The following is a 14,815-nucleotide window of genomic DNA, read 5'->3' as shown; positions in this document are numbered from 1 at the left end:
ATATGCCTACACTAATATCAGTAGGCAAAATCAGGGCAGACATGGTCAACATGTAACGTCAGTGGAAATTGTCTGCACAAGTTTTCTCAGTTTTTCAAATACATAAACCCAAGAAAATTATGAATAAAATACTAAATAGTTAAGTAAGATGGTGATAATATTTGACAATCCAGTTTTAACTCGTCCTTCTTCCACTATGGATTGCTTTTTCCTCTAGTCCGAAAGCTAGCAATGAATAAACAGCTCAGGATCTTTGATTTCAACTGTTCTAGATAGAATTTTCCAGCCTGTGTTGCTTACACTAAGGAGACAAAAATGAAATGTAAATTAAGAATTTCAGGTAGCTTTCTACTGTAATTGTTCCTGTTAGAAAAGACAGGCTTACACAAAGGAATATTATCTTTATAGTTTACTGAATTAATTAACCCCATTTTTGATATTATAGAAATACTGTTATCTTGCCTCCATTTGTCATAACTGTGCTGTTGAAACATGAGAGTTTAAATCAATTCCACCTTGCTGGCCAGTGCAAATTTGACTTAAGTGTAAAGACTGGCTTTGCAGAACTGCTACACTGATTCGTGACATACATAATCTCCTAATATTCTATACAGGAGGTGGTTAAATAGGTAATTAACTACCAAACATCTTGCTTAGAGACTTAGCAAAGCCTTCAGCACTCCAGCCTTGAAATGAAAGATACATTTTGATGTGTTCCAGCTTTGCTGCAAGTTAGGGGCTGGGTGAAGGAGCAAAGAAGCTTCAAAGTGAAGTTGAACAGTCAACATTATACCTTTATGCAAGCGGTTCTATCGGGTAACTGTGTTTTCTTTTAGCTTTCTATCCATACTCCTAACGGAGACTGCAATGCTCTTTTTGTGCAGTGAAGGTGTCTACTTTCAGGCCATCCCATTGCAGCTACTGGTAAATCAAATCAGTTTTCTGTGCAGAGTTGGCCAAACAGAAAGATCCCAATGTGAGCTTGCACTGACCACACTATGGCTAAGGTTTAAAGGCCTGTCACAAAACCTCCTTTCTACAGTACAGCCAAAGCTCAGCCAGTGTACTTCCACAGCACTGTGGATCAACTAACAGAGGTTTTATGGTGGAAACCTTGGCACAAGAGAAAAAAAAACCAAACAACAACAAAACCAACCAGAAAACCCATTTCAAAACAGCAACAAAAAAAGCAACAAAACCCAGCAATCTTCAGTTGTGCTCACCTCAGTTACAACAAGGTGAGCACCCTTTGACAAAACACTGAAGAGACTTACAGGAAAAGGTGTGAAACACTTCTGTTTTTACTGGCACAACTTGAATCAAGAACAGGCACTAACAAGCAATGGCCTTGAGGAATTTACTTGTTGTGTTCCCTTGCCAGCCTCTCCCAGCAGGTGTTGCCATGTGGAAATTTGTACTAGAAAAAAGCCCAGATGCACACAGTAGGATGAAAGGGAAGGAGGGGAAGGGACGTGTGTGTGTGTGTGTGTGTGTGTGTGTGTGTGTGTGTAAAGCTTTAGATGAAATTGAAATCCGATGATCAATAAAAACAGGAGGTTTGATGGAAAGCCAAAGAACATTCTGCTTTCTAGTTTACTAACAGAGAAATTCAATTTCCTGTATAACTCATTGTGTATCTCCATGTCATGCTATTGTGTAACACATCACACCTTTATAACCATTTGTATTATTACTATGAATACAGATTGGATTGAAATCCAAAGATCTGGTTCAATTGAAGCAAGTTATTTTATATCTAAATATAGCAGTGAAATTTAATTCATTGGTTCACCATTACTGTCATAATAGGAAAGGGAAAAGCAAGCTGACCCTTTGTCTGAGCTAGCAGTTTTTCTTAGGAGTTTTGCAAGGTTATATGAAATCAGCCTTCCCAGCCTCTTCTCAATTCACAAGACTAATCCCCTAGGCTATCTCAGCCAGTGCTGATTATTTTCCATTGAGTCATGCTCATACTGATTCATTATGGAGATGCAACTGTTCCAAACTCCAGCCTTTCTCAAGAACTACATGCATACTGCAGAGAAAGCTGAGGAGTGGCACCAAGACACAGGTTGAAATCTTGCCACTTTTCCCACCCCTTCTGCCCCCATAAAGGAGAGAGTAAGAAAGATAACACCTGAATTAAAATGCATTAACCCTGCTCCTCCTGAAATGAACTCTAGTGGAACAGTTCAAAGAGGTAATGCAATATTGAGACAAATTAACTTAGGTTTTTAAGTTTAAAAAAGTCAGAGAAGACAGTGTTATCTTTTCCTCACTTCCATGGAAAAAGAATTTGCTGCAAGAACTACAGGCAAAGATCTTTTTTAATCCTAGCATTATTAACCATAGGTAAAGATATTTTCTAATCCTAAAATTATTAATCACCACTGTCAGAATCTTCATACTGTGCTAGAACAGAATGTTTCTCTGATTTACATCCTTGAATTTTTTTTCCAGGTAAAAACCCCCAAAAAAATCACTCAGTGAACACCTGAACATAATGCTGCTCTATTAAAATGAGACATTTTTTGTTGACTTTGCACTAATTAAGTTCTTAGAGAACTGAATATCCTAGATACTGAATAAGGGGAAACATGAACAGACAAAGAAGGAAAACTTGGTAAATGGCATCTTAGAGTGGAGTAAGTGATCAGATCTGTGCATTGTCATATGCTACAACTGGAATAATTAAGCAGCTCATGCCTTGCTTTATGCTGAAACTGCACCTTAAGGACAAGCTCTATTAGTCTTGTAGAAGGCAGTGAGGTGGTAGGTACTGGAAACCTTACTGCTCAGTTGCTGGCAGGTAAATACAGTGCCAAACTAACTCCACAAACCTGAAGACAAATTCCTTTTGAAAATCAATTATATTTTGAAAATTTGGAATGAAATGCAGTCAATCTTGAGTAATTTCATGCAAATATATGTTAAGATGCAGAAAGGTCCTATATAAACACGTATGACACTTGCATTCAGTTTGCAAATTAATGATTTATGTACTTACTTTGACCTGAGGATATGATTTTTTGTTCTTTTCACTAGAAGCGCCAGGAAGTCCACCATGAGAAGGCCCTTCGCATACATACCGAAAACGAAACCCCCTCTGTGGAAACAAAGGAAAAGAAACTTAAATGCTGTTTAGAAACAAACCAAACAAAATAATTAGCATATGCACATGTGAGCGCGCGCACACACACACACACACACACACAAGCAAGGCTTGCCCAGATAGCCCACAAACATAAAAGTTACATCTGTTCATCCTTGAAATGCTGTTTAACTGGTTAATAAAACAGCACTGAACTGTAGCCCTGGAGAAACTGTTCTTTTACACACAGCAGCAATCTGAAATTTTTCTTTCAACAAGTCAAGATGTTTCGAAGCAGAGATCTATCTATACTCTCAAAACAAGACAAAAATTAAAACACAGAGAATGTAGAAGCATATACTCTCATCCATGACTGCTGCTAGCTAGAGAGAATTAAAGCAAGCAAGAATCAACTAGGTCCAAAGCATCATAAAGAACAGGCATGAAGCAGAAATGATTCTTCCTTCAGAGAAGAGCTTGTGAAAAGTGAATCTCCAAGAACCCAGAAACAGCACAAAAGCTTCAGTGGACTCTCAATGACTGGGTTTTCATCTCAGCTTCATAAACAGATGTCTGGATATACTCTAGAGAACTTCAGGATATTAGCAACCACTCTACAGCTGCCCATTTATTCCATTTTTACTTATAGGAAATAACAGTCCCTTTACAGGGTAATCTATAAGGCACAAAAGAGGAAGCTCAAACAAATGTATTTGGTAACTCTAACTCAAACAATATTATTTCATGTGGCCTCCAACTTTGAACTATTCCTCATTCCTGCAATGTCTGACAAAATTCCTATCTTATATATGGCTCGCAGTGCCAGTCCAAACAGCACCAGTTTGGGGTGTATCCTTTGCCAAGAGTCATTCTGCTTCTAATAGTAGACAACTATGAATTAAAAGTCTGTATTAGCTGACAGTGAACAACATGTTCAAAATGACTCTGTAATCGTTAGCTTTGATATCTAAAGCCTTTTCAGTGTAAGAAATTGTTTCCCAGGCAAATGTAAAAATCTGACTTTTATTCAGATACTAACCACACAACCTAGCTCATTCTTAAGCACTTGTTTGCGCTCCTATGGTGAGCTGAGTGACTGTGAGTGTCTTCCAAGTGAACTGCCCGGCTATAATGACCTTGAACTCAGGTCGTCCAAAAGGCAAAGCAACCTCTACAGTCACAATGCATGAAAGAACCTGGTTTCTTCCACCTCTATGCCTTCGATCTAACAGAGCCAGCAGTCATTTGTGTGGCCTTCCTCCATTCCTTTTCCTTGCTATCCTGTTTGCACACATATAGTCTTACTTCTCCCAGCTGTCTCTCTGCTCCAAAAACTATCACAGCACAGCACTCTGATGATGGATCACCCTCATCATCACCCTGTTACAAACCATTGTCCAGCTTGCCACATGGGTACTCCACTACAGGAGCTGCTTGCTGAGAAGTCACACATGGAAATAATAGATTCTCTTTAGGCACTGCCCACTCTATGCAAAGGCAGTTTGATTTCGCATGCACTACAAGGAAGAGGCAGCATATTGTGCCAAGAGTGTCCCTATTCCTGGAGGAATGCTCAAGCATAAAAAGAGTCTTGTGTGTGGCTGAAACAAATGTTTCTCCTACCAGGAAACTGGATTGCAGCTTGCTTCTGCACTGGACCAAGCAAAGGATGGGATAGTTTTTAGTCGCCCTGACTACCTAATGTCTTCATATGGTAGGATTTTATGCAGCTGTTTGGGAGAGGCAGGAAAGAGGTCTCCATACTGTAATAGCTTCAGGGGGAATACTTAGAATTGCTGATGCCACCAGATAAAGGGAAATGATATCCTGGTGTACTTCAGGGCAATCTTCACCTAGCAATTACTTTGTCTATCAGTTGCATGAAAACTAACTCATGCATTGGAATGACTTTCACAGGGTCAGAGGAGCATAAGTGAGTGTTTGCTACACAGTCAAAAAAAAAAAAAAGAACCCAAACATTAGAGCATTTTTCTTCATTTTTCTCAGGTTACTCAAAACAGTCAACTGTGACAAAACTAATCTCAAAGGACAATTTCTTTAGGATAGCAAAGCACAAGTAAAAAGTTCTTGTAACTGGGGAACAGAATGAAACGTTTTAATTTTTTTCTTTCATGTGGTTCAAGAAACATGAAACATTCTAAAAATCTTAAGTGTATGGGCTATTTGTTTAAGTTTCAAAATACTGGGGTACTGCAAGAGTCACTTCTAAGATGAGTCTATACTTAGCAAGACATTTTCTAAAAACTGTTTGGGGTATTTTTGTCTTTTTGACACTTCCAGAGAGACACAAAAATGAAAACAGAACAAAACAGGAAATGATTTAACTCAAAAGTGAGAGGAAAAAATGTTCATGGTTAAGTGCCACATCTGAGAGTCAATTTCTTCCATATTCCTTCCCCCCCATCCCCATCTCAAGTCATAATTTTATTCAAAGCTGAATATAGTGACATAGCTACCTTAACGATTTTCAGAATGTAGTGTTGGTCTTACCTGTTTTGGCTGTTCTATGATTTGAAGATACGGTCCATCTGCTAATATAAAAGAAATAAAAGTAATAATAAAAATTATATTTCTATTACTATGACATGTAAGCTGTAGAGTAAAATTGATGTCCTTGAATGTCTTGAGATAACATTTTTGAAAGCACCTAAGCATCTTCTGAAATTAAGTTTTAATAAATAATTTAATCACTTGTCAGTCTGTCGTTTCCAATATTCCCCAGTACCAGTGGAGTAAGAAGGGACAGAGTAAAAGTTTTTAGCTCAGAAGACCTAAATGAGCAACTTTGATCACTCAGTTAAGATTCAGTAAGGTAAGAACAGGATCCTCCCCTTGCCACTGACAAGCAGCCTGGCCTCCGTGGGCTGAGGTTAACTTTTGTATTTAAACCCCTTGGGCTCTAAAGACTATACTCACAAGCTTTTGACCCTAGGGCTTCCTACCAAGTAGGTGCTTTTGAAAGTCTAGAGACAGCCAATGGGAAGCTCTGAGGTATGGGAATATAGCAGGAATTTAAACTGTTTCAACATGCCCTAACAGTCAGAACTGCTTTTAAAAAAACCCCACAGCTGGAATTGAGGAGAGTAAACAATTTACATTCTTTTAATAATTTCAGATATGCTTTTAAATATACTGTTCTACAGTGCCTCTCAAAACACTGAACACACTCCTTTTGACTACAGATGCAGACTTTATAACGAGATCCATCTTTGAGCATGGTGCCAATATACAGGATTAAGTTCTACTGAAATTTTATTTGTGTCTTTCAAAAAAGACTTTCTTACCAACTTTCAGTCTTGCATATGGACCACTCCCTCAACAGTAGCTACATCCATACCACAAATCTCATTCAAAACTCACCAATTTAAATATCCTGCGAGCAGGCCCTAAATTCAATGAGAACTTGGTGCCACTTGAGTTAAGAATTCATCACCTGATCAAAGCCTAGTTCCAATTCTGATTGTTAGAAAGCTCTCTAGGTGGATGGCTGTGAAACACCTCTTAAAATTCAAGCCACTCCTGAGTCAGAAAACAACAGTTCATGGAGGTATGACTTCTCCCATGCCTCTTGCTAAGCAGAGAAGATTTGGATTTCAATGCTAAAAATTCAATTGTTACCAAAGCAGATCCCAAATGACAGCTTCCCTGTGAATACCTACACAGTATTTTGCCATCTATGTCCCTATTGGAATTATGTATCATCAATTATACTCTATTAAAGGCATTACTACTAAGGAATCCAGCAAGCTTACTGGGACACATGAAGCCTCCAAAGGAGATAACCCACAGCTACGTGGCAGAGCCTGCAAGCATATCAAGCATACTGTGCCCCACCAACACTCAAGTGTGATCTGCCTCGGAACAACCGCACTGTGTGCAAGTAACATGCCATGCAGCTACCTCAAAGAGACAAAACTACATATTTGCATCAATTTTAATTTGTCAATATGCCTAATTTTCACCAACAACTACAAGAGGATTCATTAATTTATAGTTTGCAGTATGACTATACAAAACCTTCTCAGATCTTCAATATGACTTTAATAAAACAGACCTTCATGTATTTAGTCAGCATAGGTCTTAACGAACAGGCTTCTCTCAAAATCAAAGTTTTGATAAATCTGCTAAATAGATGGAATTTGTATTTTGCTGTTCAAGTTCGCTGACTTGGCAAATGAATTAGCTTCATGACAAAGTATGCTGCATATGTCAGTCACAAGAATTTCACATATAAAGATTATTAATTTCCCAAGTTCAACACTCTTCCTGTGAAAAAGTAAACAGTGCTACAATTAAAATCTCGAAGTCATGCAGAACGATTGCCTCAAGACCATGTACTCATCATCTTATTTTAGAAAGCATGAAAAAAAAATTTGGACTTCAGAAACATAAAAAACTGTAGAGTAATACTTGGCTTTGGTGTGGTTTACTATTTCAGGTTTTGTCTGTAACATGGAGTCAAGACGAGCTGAGTTGGGTTTAGGCATTATATCACTACTTAAATTTAAGACCTCTGTTCATAGACACCTACCCTCCTTATGCTTTAGGCATCTAAAATATTATGCTTTAACAATCCATAAGCCTTGTATCTCCTGGTTACTGTCAGATATAATGCACCTAAAATACAACTGTGTAGTTCAACTTTCAACCAAGCCTCCAGGGCAGGATCTGCCACGTAATTGTTCTTTGGCTCTTCTTCCCTTAGGAATTCATTTTCAAGGCATATACGTTGGGTTAGTATCAGCCCAAAATACTAATGCTTTCTTTTAAACATTAGCCAGAAAAGGAAGCACTCTTTTACCCAGCAGCTCAGTGGCTGCAGCAGTCTCCTAGAATGCAGCAGACCCAGGCTCCAACTTTTTGTCAGCATAAGGAAATTCGAATTCCTAAGAGAGTGATACATACTATATTGGCATATTGGAAAGCTCAAGGGGAATTCTTCATATCACTGAAATGCTTTCACCTTGCATGGCACTTGTCAGGAAAATGGGAAACTTTGGACTATGGTTCTTATTCCTCCTTTGAAAAAAAGTTTATAAAAAGCATATAAATATATCTTGCATACTAATAATAGGGAAGTGTAAAAATGGTGTAGTGGAAATGTACAAATACAAAGGCAAATTAGACGCTTGTCATCATTAACCTAGATTATATAAATCATATTGCTATGTATTTAAAACAAAGTTTTGTGAGGTCTTACTGTAACCTTTGGGTTTTGTGTCTAAACATTTTCTACAATGACTCAGTAATTCTCTGGTATAACATCTGAACCAGGTCCAAGTAACAGTACAGAGAAGGCACTCTAATATGAAGCACTTAATTACATCTGCAGTGCTATTTAAAAATAAAGCAGCAATTTTCAAGGTAACTTCCAAGCATAAACAGCATGTTATTTTGACTATAAAAAAGATTTATTAGTGAAGGGTCTCATGCAGCTATCTCTACTGAACTCTGAATACTTTCCAGAAGTACCTGAGACAGCCTAACATCGGACATGTATGGTTCCCTCCTTCTCTCTCATACTTTCCCATGGGGAAAAGATGTTTAGTGTTTTGCACAGGGAAGTTTTTAATATTTCATCTCTATTAGTAGGCATGTCTGGTCTAAGCAGAGAGCATGAACCTTAAGATGTACACCTTGTAAGAGGAACTAATAATGCTGAGACTTGTGATGATCTTTTCAACCTCTGTTCTAGGCTTGAAAGTTGCTTGCTTCAAGTTCTTGTTTAATGAGCAACCCCTTTTTAAGTGTTAAACAGGCACAAGAAGGAACATACCTTAATGCATTGTTTAAGTTCTAATTTTGCTCTACAGAGGCTGAAGCCACGTACAGTCATGGAGCTGGCTTCTACACAGGGATGACTCTCACGGTTGCCAAGACCCAAGTTTTGACATGAGCACTCCACGATTTGCCTGGCACTGCTGCAGTCAGAATGGCTGAGACCTGCAACTAAAACATGCAGCCCTCCGCCTGGAGGGGGTTTGGTGCAGACTGCCACATCCTGGGTATGCTTCAGTGCTTCCTTTTCTGTCTTCTCGCCTCAGTTGCCACAGACTGACTCGCATCCCACTGCCTCCCCTCCAGCCTGAGTCATAGTCCCACTTCCCCACGTCTTCTTCAACTGCTACATTTCTTCATTTTCCTTCCTGCCTGAGTCAGAGGCCCTCCTGCATCTTGACACTCCCACCACTTAACAGTCATTCTTCTACTTGACAGGCCTCACCCTGCACACATACTTCCCAAAGGAGTACTCATCTTAGGCTCCCTCTTGGTTCTTTATTCCCATCACACAGTGTCAACGAAAAAAATGGTCTGTGAGGTTGGCAAGATATCCCTGCAGCAGTCAGCACCATAGGACTAATGTCTTTATAAAGTACTAGGGTCCTTAACCTAGTATCTTACCCAATACGTGTAGCCATTCAATTTAACCTGCCACTAGCTATGATCAAGTCCTCCTTCGCTTTCCCTCTATTAGTGGTTCCCCCAAACAGGCATCTCACCCTGGTGACTATGTGTTCTTCTGATCCGCGGACATGGATGAAAATGCTCACAGCCTGTAGCTTTTGATTGTTAAATCTAACACCAACCCTATTGTGTCCATCTTGACAGTGGCTACAAGCTCAGGCTCTAGATCTAGTGTCTTATGCTTCTTAAAGGCCTATCATGCTATTTGTACATCCTTCCCCTCAAGGGAACAAGAACACTCTTGCATCTCAGCTCGGTGGTGCTCAAAGCATGTTTAAAGCCAGCAGCACACTGGCTTTGCTTAACCTCCTACTCTCCTCAGTTCACTCTTCAAAACACAAGCACAGAGGATCTAAAAAAATCACAGAACCAGTATGCAAGTCTGCTCATGCTTCTAAGGACCACTGCTACAGGAGAGGGAAAATTAACATCCATCTAATTCTTGGTCACAGTTGTGATTCCTTGACTCTCTTAACATAATTTTTCTCACAAAAAACCATTGTGTGTTATTTTTTCAAAGTGCCTTCTTTTTCCCCTCTATGTCCTTCTCATTTCTCAACAGCAAGCACCCTCACAGAGGGTTGGGCAGAGGAAGCAGAAAAAATACCAGAGAACAGTAACTTTAGCAGCCTCCAGGCAATATTGTTCAGCTGCTGATAGCCCTGCTTTGACATCACAGGCTTAGTCTGACTGCATTTAAAAAAAACGAACCCAACCAAACACACCACCTCAATACTACCAGCTAGTTAGACCAGAGCCCCTAAAAAAACCCAATTACACAGTTCTCAAACTCATCTCTAACTGGCACACAGATTGCTACATTACATGGTTGTGGATGGCATTATATAACCAGGCGGATTCTCTTTCCCAATGTAAGGCATCGCTTTGTCCCTCCTCTACACAGTGGACATCACAGAGGCGTATCTGACTTTACAACGCCTAAATATGTGCAATGAATAACATTCCCTCCATCCCTGACATCACTGAGAATTAGTTCCTAGCTCTCAAAGGCAAGACACTTCCCAACAAGGCAAAGAACAGACTGACTTCATGACATACTGCCCTTGCTGCTGGTGGAGTTTTAAACACAAAGCTCAGTCCTGCAGTTTACACTGTTGTGGCACTTGTTAGAGATACATTATTTTGCCACTAAAGCTATACAGAGACTGCTTCCAGATACAGATGTAAATGTACAACCTGAACCACGTAACACTCTACTACAGCTTTAGAGCCAAAATAACTAAACCTAGTTTTTACTTGAAACCGACATACTTAAGGTAGAAAAAGAAGTGAGTGAGGGAAGACACTTGAGCACTGACAACTTCATCAAGAAAATCCTTGTCCTGACATCTCCAAGGTTTTCTACTATTACTGTAAATATTAACAGAACAGCAGAATGTCTATATTCAGAAAGTCCCCAAATTCCCCAGCTATTTGTTGATTTAACTTCACTGGCATGATACAGCAATCCACAGTTAATATTAAACCTGCCTGCCTTAAGTCTGACATTGTGCAATTACAAATGCATAAATCAAAAAATGTAGGCACCACACGAAATCATGAGCAACTATAAGTGGCTTTGGTTCTTTCTGTTTAAATCCTCTAGTTGTCCTAGAGAAAAATCCTTTTTAGAATTTCACCCTCTCAATGTGATGGCTGGAAGAACTCTTGAAAAATCCCAAATGAGTTTCTAACTGTCCTCACTGTACAGAAAGAAATCGTTAGTTCCTGCTTGGAAACAACTACAGCATAATATATAAATTATTATATTACCTTATAGCTGAAGAGTTACTCCAGAGTAACAACATAATAGAGTTTCATGCAAGGGGGGAAGTAAGCATTATAATGGTACCAACACAAGATACCACTCAACAATAAAATCACTATGTCATCATTACATGGTTTTGAACTGATCAACTTTTTCTAAAACTTTTTGTTTGCAATAACCTGAACTCCACGATCCTTTATTATATCCCACTTTGTACACAGGGAATGACTACAGCACAACAGTAGACAAGAGCAGTGCCATCAAAATACCTCACCTTTCCTAGGCAGTTTTGCAAATCAAGCCCAGGAGTTTTCTGTGGCTCCAGAACACAGTGTGTTCTTGGGTCCCACACATGGCTTTAAAACTAGCTGTTTTCTAGTATAGATGGTACAGATATCTGAAAATCAGTTATCTGAATAATTTGTAGGGAATGAGTCTGGCATGAGAAGTGCATGGTAAGCTTAAATGTTTCATGTAAGAGATCATTATGAGGAAATCAAAATTCCAATAACCTTATTTGCTCCACAGCAATTCTGTGAGAACAGTGAAAAAACCCCCTTGGTATACAACTCTTGGTATACAGCCCTTTAATCCTGCACAGATGAATCTCACTGAACAATTTTATCTGCTTTAATAGAAACACTGCAAACAAATGATTGCAACATTAATTTGTTGGATGCTTGTCCATATTTCTCAATAGGTTTGCTCATCAGAATATTTTATCTTGAAACAAAGTTATCTGTACCATATGTGTTTCTTGATTCTTCCTTGCTACTATTCAGTCAAGAAAACTGAAGCATGGTTTAAAACAGGAAACATGAAAAAGCATGCATTTAGTTTTGTTCTTATATCAGCACTTACTGTTATTTAGGGTGGAATTTTACCTATAAAGTAAAAAGCTAATTGCATATTTCATTTTACACCTTCACTGTGGTCAAGTGTAAATAAAAGCAATTTGTATTTTCAACAAAAGCAAGCCATCTGCAATACAGAAGATGCCAGCTACATCCTGGTACAACAGACTCAACCAGATCAACAACAGAAAGTTGTCACGAACACATTTACAGCTACACTGGAGCTGTATTATTGGAGATAAATATGCTTAAAAAATATTTCCTTCCTCCTTTCATATCAGCTATTCTAATAAACTAAGCAGGAGAAGCAAAGCAATAAGTAATACTTCTAAATTAATTTAACAAGCAAAACCAGACCAAAGTAGAGCAAGCAGCTAATACTGGCTGAGATATAATACACTTCTACTTGATATTCCTGTTCTGGAATCATACCAAAAGAATTGCATCTCAGACCTTTACAGAATAGTATTTGCCTATTTTCTGCAGTTTGCTGCAAAATTTGATTCTGAACTTTCAAACTAGTGCTATTATACAGGAAACTGTCAGGTACTTTTAATACCAGACTGACACTTTACAGGAAACAGAGAAGTCACCGAGAAGGAAAAACAGATTCGAATGATACAGGAAGCTGAATACACATTTTATTAGTGAAAAACAAGCACCTTAAGAATTATTGCAACAAATGAAACGCCATTCTAGAGAAAAAAGTACATGATGCACTTTGCAAAGCATCAATACAAACATGGAGATCACTGAAGATGCAAATTTAGGAAAAAAAGCAAAATAACTTATAAAATAAGATCAAAGCTCCTTGGTCACTCGAGCCACAGAACTAATTGAAACTTTCCATTCCTGTACAAGCCAAAAGAAAAATCAAATTTGTCTCTCAGTTGCAAGTTTTATGAGGGTAAGAAAAGAGAAGAGTAAGAGCGTAATATGAAATCTAGTTGACAAATTTAGGATCTAACATTATGAAATATAAGAGTGTAAACAAAAAAAAGCCTGTGAAGAGAGTTTATTAAAAAACCCACAAACCCAAACTGGAAGAGACAGGAGGACAATAAAACAGCAATGGTCCTTACCTGTTCGTAGTGGTAAGTCTGAAGCAATGTAATTTGTATTATTAAATAAAGCATTCATTCCCATGAACTGATCCATTGCAAACATCTATATTGAAAGAAAATATACTCTTCATTAATAGATATATAGATACTTTCATAAAGAACCTACCAGCAAAGAATTTCAAAGTTCTCCACAAATATTGAGACTGCAAACTCAGCCTGGTACAGTACACAAACATTTTATATCTATTTTATTTTTTGCTGGCAACAGTAGTGCAAGCCAAGCTGATAGTATTGACCAAGTTTCACTAGTATCATGAGACCACACTGAGCTCAGCAGAGTTTTTAAGTACTCATTTTGCTTACACACACTAATAGCTATATATTCAAAAGAGCGTACATGGCAAATTTTGAAAATCTGACCCTAAACATCTTGCCCAAGGTCTTGCTGGGAACCTGTGTGCTTTCATTTTCACTTCTGTGATTACACCCCACCAGAATACATTCCTTATGTAAACATATTTACAGGCTCTAATGCAAGAAACCAGTATAGCCAGGTTAAAGTTTTGGGTGGGTTTTTTTGAACAACAAAATGTCTTGACTCACTGTAGTTGGTGTTAGGTATAAATCTATCTTCTTCCAAAGTGGAGCAAGTATAAAGGATTAAATAGTTTCTTTTTGGAGAGTGAGGTGAGCAGAAATGTGGAAATAGTCTGTTCTTCACTCAAGCACCATTCTCACAATTCAAATGAATTAAAAAAAAATGACCTAATGAGATCAGAACGAGCTTCTGGAGAGCCAGGCCTACTGGCCTGTTTGAGTGAAGGAAAATTTCAGTCATCAATGTCAACGCAGATTTCACAAAAAGTGATACAACGGGCTGCTTTGGGCATGAGGGGCTTTATTTGCAGGTGAAGTACCCACCACACAAGAAATTTTTGGGCAAGTGTCACAGGCTGACAGGCCATAAAAATTACTATTTTTTCAATTGTGTCTTTCAGCAGGCCTGGCTTTCCTTTTCATTTCCGTCATTTCACCAGTGGCCAGGCACTTCACAGGTCACATAAACACCTTAGAGGAAAAAACCACCCTAGATTTCTTCAAACCTGATTTCTGCCAATAGCTGAAATGCTTTTATATCTCCATGTTGTCAAGCCTAGGAGTGAGAAGAGAATACATGGATACTGAAGATAGAGAAACCCACTTACTTGGGGATCAGACACTCCCATAATGTAGGAATCTTCTCCTGCCATTTTAAGTCCTGAAACACAAATACATGATCAGAACTCTTTTTTCCCCCAATATACAGCAACAGAGAAACATGAAAAATGTTTGAGTTAAAAGTCCCATCTCTGACCCTCTTATTTTACTCATAATGCTAATGATTTCTAGAATACCATTAAAATTCCTTAGTATTTGGAAGGTGCTGGCTAAGGACAGAGTAAGCTACCACTAAGATTTTCCATTGCCTACTCCCAAGTAACTAAAAATTACAGTCAAAATCCTTAAATAAAAATTTATTAAAATCAGAAATGAATTTGTTTCTGCCTTTACT

General features: G+C 38.4%; 1 protein-coding gene across 2 annotated transcripts in view; it reads right to left on the bottom strand.

The window, feature by feature from the left end:
- NFKB1 (nuclear factor kappa B subunit 1) overlaps positions 1-14,516 on the bottom strand; it is a gene marked incomplete at its 5' end in the record, with an annotated part of 45,825 nt that extends 31,309 nt beyond the window's left edge. The window contains 4 exons of one of the 2 annotated variants that reach the window (XM_084262746.1): positions 3,008-3,106; positions 5,603-5,643; positions 13,282-13,366; positions 14,469-14,516. In XM_084262746.1, coding sequence (XP_084118872.1) covers positions 3,008-3,106; positions 5,603-5,643; positions 13,282-13,366; positions 14,469-14,513 — 270 coding nt within the window. The remainder of the gene's footprint in view (positions 1-3,007; positions 3,107-5,602; positions 5,644-13,281; positions 13,367-14,468) is intronic. The other variant, XM_084262745.1, reaches the window with a different exon arrangement.
- Between the last annotated feature and the right edge of the window lie 299 nt (positions 14,517-14,815).

This window comes from Gallinula chloropus, assembly GCF_964237585.1.
Source record: "Gallinula chloropus genome assembly, chromosome: 4".
Taxonomy (NCBI): Eukaryota; Metazoa; Chordata; class Aves; order Gruiformes; family Rallidae; genus Gallinula; species Gallinula chloropus.
Note: the sequence above shows the minus strand (reverse complement) of the source record. Positions and strands in the feature narration are given on the sequence as shown.